This window comes from Pteropus alecto, unplaced genomic scaffold (genome assembly GCF_000325575.1).
Source record: "Pteropus alecto unplaced genomic scaffold, ASM32557v1 scaffold540, whole genome shotgun sequence".
NCBI lineage: Eukaryota > Metazoa > Chordata > Mammalia > Chiroptera > Pteropodidae > Pteropus > Pteropus alecto.
This window is the reverse complement of record NW_006429308.1, coordinates 129,410-136,570: the sequence shown is the minus strand read 5'-3', so window position 1 is coordinate 136,570 and position 7,161 is coordinate 129,410. Positions and strand designations below refer to the sequence as shown.

Sequence of the window (7,161 nt, the reverse complement as noted above, 5' to 3'; positions counted from 1 at the left end):
ATTGCAGCAATTATTTTTAAATTGACAATAAATAACTTTGTTGAATACAAAGTTTACCAATTTCCTCTGAACTGTTGGTTTTATAAACTGTCTGGAGATTATACAGTCTCTGATGTATTCGGAAAATATTTCAATGCACTACACACTGACTTTATGCAAACAAGAATTCTTGGTTCTGGAAGAGGAAATCTTGGATTCTGTACCCTGCTCTTTGAAGAGTCATCCCAAGCAGCATCAGTCTTTTTTATTCATTCATTTGTTTGTCTGTGTATTTATTTATTTTTTAATAAATTTGATGTGTAACTATGTAAATTTAAGGCATACAGTATATTACTTTGATATATTTATATATCGCAATATGATTTCTGACGTAGCGATATTTATTATATTACATAATTATATATAGTATAATGTTATTGTCAAATTCATTATACTGTGCAATAGAGCCTTATGGCTTTTTTACTACTTGTTACAAGTTTGTTCCTTTAAACACCATTACTCTTATCTACCCCCAGCCCCAGGTAATCATCATTTTACTGTTTTTAACAGGTTTAGCTTTCTTAGATTCCACATATAAGTAACATCATACAGTACTACCTTTCTCTTACTTAATATAATGTGTTCGAGGTCTACTTGTTGCAAATAAAAACACGGATTCGTAGGAGAGAACTCTATATACCTATGTCCTGGTAAACTTTTGTGCACTAATAATAGATTACAAAGGGCAATTTATTTTCAATCTAGCTCACTCTAACATCCTCAAAGGAGAGTCCTGGAGAAGAATTACAATTCCAGTTCCTATTCAAGAGCAATTTGACTCTGAACAGCTGCATGTAGAAACTTTGTATAGGACAAAAGTAAGGGAGAAATGCTGTTATTGAATTACCAATTTGTTTGCTCACCAGTCATTTGTCAGCATCACAGCAATCCTAAAACATCGAACACAGGTAGGAAAGGAGTTGCTGAGCATTTCTTTTGTAATTATGAAAATGTTCTAAATGTTTTTGTAGTGATAGTTGCACAACTCTGTAATAAAAACCATTAAATTCTGCACATTATATATTGTATGTTAATTGTATCACAATAACAACACAGTTACATTAAAAACAAAAGAATAATTCAAGAGTATAAAGAAAGTGGAGAGAATGCACATGCCAATACTACTCTCACCCTAGAATAAGGAGAATATAGTTTTGAAATAAAGATTATTAGTCAGTAGTATTACTGGATAAGTAAGAGCATAATTAGTGATCTATAAATTTGGAAAATCCAGGAAAGATGGAATAAATGATGAAATAACATTGGTAGATAAAACTACAGCACAAATTTTGTACAAGAGAATATTGAAGCAGAAGTATAAGCTATTCTGAAGTGTTACATTGGAGAACTCCGTTTTAAAATCTGGTTGTTTAACTTCTATCCCTTTAACACCAACCTGGCCTTCTTTGTGTCGTATTTTAGGCCACAGAGAAATTTGCCTAATGATGGAAAAAGTGAATATGAATGGTTCTACTGCCAAGGCAGATCTGCAATTTCCCTCTCCGGCAACATCTGGAAAGAACAGAGAACCCTTATGCCCAGATGGAAAGCTAATTGCGCATTCTCCCTTCCATGACAGGATATCTCATCCCTTTCTCATACTACAGAAGGCAGTCAGTCTATAATATATAAAAATAATACCCACAAAAATATGAACAGAAAATAAATATATAGAAAACCATCCCATGAAGAATTCTTAAATACATCATTTCAAGTGAGCTATGAAGTGACAGGAAATAGCCACATGTATGCACATACACACTTTAAAGTAACAGAATATTAAATCTGAAATACTACTGAAAGTGTCCCCGCATCAGAGCTACACATGCAGCGTATCTTAGAGTACCTTCTTTCATGCACCAGAAACATAAATATGGGGTGGGGAGGCGACAGCAAAGCTCCTGACAACTGTCTTCACATGTTAAGTTATGGCCAGACAGACCACAGCCTAATTTCTTAACCAGCCATAGTTTTAGGCCCAAGAATACTTAGAGCTTTTATCTTCATTCAGAAAGAACATACACAAATAAACTAACCCTTTAACAGGAAATACGGAGAAATAACTGAGGACTCTCGATATTCAAGAAAAGTGTCAGCTAGACCACACCTAATTATGTGTGGGAAGAGATAGGGAGAGGAGTGCCAGTATTGCTTAATTTTACAATTTATCACATAGGTTATCAGACAATGAAGATTCATGTCCTGAGCAGATTGAGAAAACAGTTTTTTCACTTGAAGATTGTGGACACTATGCTTGATGGTCTTTTGCACCTGCACTTTTTAGAGAGAAGAAAAAAGTGTTTTCATTTATGCAAAATAGTGCTGCCCCTCATTATGTTAAATCATGAAACTATTCTATATATTTGATAAATAGCTGAAAGGATGGACTATGATGGCCCTGAACATGTTTTTCCTCAAATCCATTTCTTTTTCTTGCTCTCTTCTGCTCAATATCTCTGAAGAGCTAACCTTGCAGGCTGTATTTCTCAGACTTCCATATCAGCTGGATTCAAGCTGAGTTTGGACCATGGGACACATGAGCAGAAGATTGGATTTATCTATACAGAATGAACCTCCCTCCACTTCAAACCCCTTTCTGGGATTTTTGCATAGGCCACACAGCAACTTTATTTTTAGTTCTTACACTCTGAAAAATATTTGGGAATGACTTTCACTTCCAAATCAGACTATTAGTTCCTGGATGCCTGGAAAGGCAAATGCCATCCCCGCCCCCCAAGTTTTATTGAGATATAATTGACATATTTCACTGTATAATTTTAAGGTACACAGCATAATGATTTGACTTACACACATTGTGCAATTGTTACCACAATAAATTTAGTTAACATTCATCATCTCATATAAGAACAGAAAAAGAAAAAGAATATATATTTTTCCTCGTTATGAGAAATCTCAGGGTTTACTCCCTAATGACTTTCCCATGTACCACACAGCAGCAGTAACTACAATCATCACGTTGCACATTACATTCTTTTTGGATTCTACTACATATAAGCACAAAGTGAACAGTAAATAGGTTGTTTTATCTTTATGTTTTTAATAAAAACAAAGAGCAAAAGAAGAATTCTAGAGAGGAACCAAAGCCTGCCTTTTCCCAGTCTGTAATTCTGGCTATCTGTTCTACTTGCACCAGAAAAAGAAATGTACAAGGCTGTTTACCCAGGTTCCTACAGACCAGCGAACCAAGAGGCCAGATTACCACTCCATCCAACTTTCTGGTCTCAGGTCCTGATAAAGTATAGAGGAAAAGTCCTGCATACACCCTCTATGCCTAGGAACCACCTTGGTGTGGTTCACCCTGGCTGAAGCAGGGTTCATGGTACTAATACCTGGAGTCAAAGGGTCAGAAATTACATTTATCTGTGCCTTAAGAGACTAAATAAATTAGCACCTTTTTCATTTATCTCATGCTTAAAAGAACTCTCAGGTGAAGTTCAAGGAGGAGTACTATTGCCAGTAGGATCAAGTAGCCATTATCTTTACTCACTGAAACATATATATACATATATATGTATGTATGCATGTATGTGTATATGTATACACACACACACACACACACATATCAGTCATAAAACCAATGGGAGACAAAATTCACTCAGATGAATTGTTAAAGAGAGACTTTAACAAAAGATCTAATCGCATAAAGGTGGGCAGGGTTAAGAAAACAAACAAGGGATGCTGAGAAACCTGGAGACCAGGGAGAGTTAGAAACCATTCTTAGCCCAGGAACCAAAGGGGAAAGAGAAACATTAAAGCAGAATCTCTGCTCCAACTTTCCTTCTCTTCTTAGTGCCTTCCACTGTATAACCCAACTAGAATCGGTCCACATGGGAACTTGGGCGATACAGTCCACTTGGACCAACATCCTAGACCATCAAGCAAAGCACAGAGGATGAGCTGTAGGTTTGTTTTACTAGGAAGGGCAGTGAAAATAACAAGCCCAAGTTTCCAGTCAGAATCTATCACCTAAGGATGGATATGGCATATGCTCAGGTGAGAGATGCCCTAAAAACAAAGAGCAAGTATAATTTTGAAGAAAAATCCATGAGCAGCCAGCAAACTCCAAACCAGACACTGACACAGATACAACCTAGAACTCTATTCCTAACCATTAAGCAGAGACCTAGGTAGTCCTGGGGAAACTAGGAATTTGACAGAAAGGTGAGAAAGCATCCCCAAGAAAAAACCATTGTCAACTAGCATCCTTCCAGAAGCTTGTATGTAAAAATACTTGGTGAACTGTGGAAGCACTTGTATAGCTTATCATTACTAGTTACTGCTATTCTTATCAACAATCCAGTCCAATTTGGAGCACCTGAGAAGTCCTTGTCATGGTCATACGGAGCTTAATCATGTTACATGCACATTACCCCATGATGCTGGCTCTGAAAATATTATATCTCAGTTCCAAAACCACCATTCTGTACACTCTGCTATTAATAGAAAGGCAGGGAATCGTGAACCACGATTATCATTTGCCGTTTGGTTCCCTGTTATAGTCTGTCACTTGGAGGATGCTGGAAGGAGACTCAAAGGACAAATATCTCCGTTACGTTTGCTTGCCATTCCTGTCGATGCCACAATAGCAATAGTTCTTTGCCTAGTGGCATTAGATCCAGTTTCTAGGTATAATTTTTCCCACACCAATCTCATCATGCTCCCTTGGAAGTAACAGAACCAGTGAGATCCTTTGCCATGGTCTGAGTCCCAGGTCCATGAGGAGTCCTCCTCTGCGCTCCTGAAGTATGAGTTTCCCCTAACCAGAGGTTTGGGTCTTGGCTCCATGTGGTTCATCATCTGAGTTCCTGAGGTACTAGAAACAGAAGGAAAGCTTCCTTCATTGTAGGTCTGAGTGTCAGCACTGGGGACACCCTCCACCAAATTCTAGGCTCTCATAATCTTCTCTTTGTTCCATAGATGTACAAGTAGAAGCGACTTCCTACAGTTATTACCTCTGCATTATTTCTGTGTTTCCTTTGTCCCTTTTCAGTCCTCCAATAACTATTTATCTAGTTCCTTGAATTAAATACTCCCAATTCTAAGCACTGGTATAATTTCTGTTTTCCTGTCTATAGCCTAACATATCCACTTCAACTTTCCTTGAGAGGAGAGTCTAAATACAGCAACATAAATCCAACCAGATTAAACCATGTCTGCATTTGGTTCTTAATAAACTTGGTACTTCAAAGAAAATTACTTTATTTCTAGGTGGTTTTTGTCAAAACCAAGAACAGATTTATTAAGTATTAATTATGATATTCATATTTCTGAAGAAACCATACAGATTGGAGTTGAATTAAGCAGTTATTTTTCACATAATGCTTGTGCTATAAACCTTTCTTAATAGTGGAGGGAAATTAAGATATTTGACAAAAAAAAGTTTAGGTTACTGACAAAGCAGTAAAATACGTATATATGATGATACTAGCTGTTAGAGATAGGGAGGTCTGAGACAAAGAGAAAAAGTAAGAATATTTGAACAATTTAGTAACAATGGGCAATGCACATTATATTTGCAAGATTCAGATGATAAATTCAGTAATTAGCAATTATACACTTTTATTCCCATCTTTCTCTTTAAAAAAAATTCTCATTTGAAACTGAAACTGGGTCATTATTGAAAATCTTTCATCTTAAATTAAGACATGTTAACATTATTGCGGTTATATGAGGAAAATATTGAAATGTAATTTTCAGCATATACTTTATTTTTTAATTAAATTTACAGGGGTGACATTGGTTAATCAAATTATATAGGTTTCAAGTGTATGATTCAATAATATATCATCTGTATAATGCATTGTGTGTTCACCACCCAAAGTCAAATCTTCTATCATATATTTGACCCCCTTTACCTTATCTACCTCTCTCATCCCCACTTTCCCTCTGGTAACCGCTATACTGTTGTCTGTGTCTATGAGGTTTTGTTTGTTTGTCTCATTTGTTGCTTTCAGTTTTATCCCACATATGAGTGAAATCATATGGTTCTTAACTTTTTCTGTCTGACATATTTTGCTGAGCATGATTATCTCAAGATCCAGCCATGTTATTGGAAATAGCAGTATTGAAACTGAAATGATCCTTTGGGATGCTTTCAGACCAACCATGAGTCTCAACATTTTAACCTCTCTAAATAGCATTTCACTCATCTATACAGTGATGAGGACTAGAAAGATTAATTTCTAATCCAAAATTCAATCCAATCTAAATCAAAAAAAATTCAAATTTTTGAAACTAAAACATATTACATTTTTGCTGTGCTGGAATGAAGAATTTTCAGCACAGCCCTGCGTATCTGTTTGGTCTTCACACTGTAGATTATGGGGTTCATCACAGGGGGGAGCAGCAAGTAGCCATTGGCAATCAGAGTATGTACATAGGGTGGAGCCCATTTCCCAAATCTGTGAACAAAGGACAAACTGATCAATGGGATATAGAATACAGCAACAGCCCCAACATGGGAGATACACGTGCTAAAAGCTTTCTTCCTCTCTTCTGGGGACGCAATGCTGAGGACAGTCTTAATAATCAAAAGATAAGAAAGGATGATAAAAATTGAGTCCACCCCAGCAGTGGTAATCAAGGCTGTCAAGCCAAGTGCACTATTGATCCTGGTGTCTGTGCATGAGAGCTTCATCACATCAGGGTGGAAACAGTAGGAGTGATGGAGCACGTGGCTATGGCAGAATGAGAGACGCTTAAGAAGCACCAGTATAGGTATTTGTATTACAGTCCCTCTGGTGATGATTGCAGCTCCAATTTGTGCTATTTTAAGATCAGTTAAGACAGAGGCATATCTAAGAGGATTAGAAATGGCCACAAAACGATCAAAGGCCATGGCCAACAGCACCGAAGACTCCATGACAGTGAAAAGTTGAATGAAAAACATCTGTGACGAGCAGGCATTATAGCTGATCTCCCTGGCATTGAACCAGAATATACCCAACATGGTGACCAGGGTGGATATAGACAAGCCTAGGTCAGTGGTGGACAGCATGGAGAGGAAATAATACATAGGTTCGTGGAGGTTAGGCTGAGTGACAATGACAAAGAGAATCAGGCTGTTTCCTGAGAGGGCGGTTATATAGAGAAAGCAGAAGA

General features: G+C 37.1%; 1 protein-coding gene across 1 annotated transcript; it reads right to left on the bottom strand.

The window, feature by feature from the left end:
* Positions 1-6,304: 6,304 nt before the first annotated feature.
* LOC102882349 (olfactory receptor 51F2) lies at positions 6,305-7,153 on the bottom strand (the record flags this gene model as incomplete). The annotated part of the gene is made up of 1 exon (XM_006903832.1): positions 6,305-7,153. A coding segment is annotated over one exon (849 nt), but the record flags the coding sequence as incomplete, so codon positions are not given.
* Between the last annotated feature and the right edge of the window lie 8 nt (positions 7,154-7,161).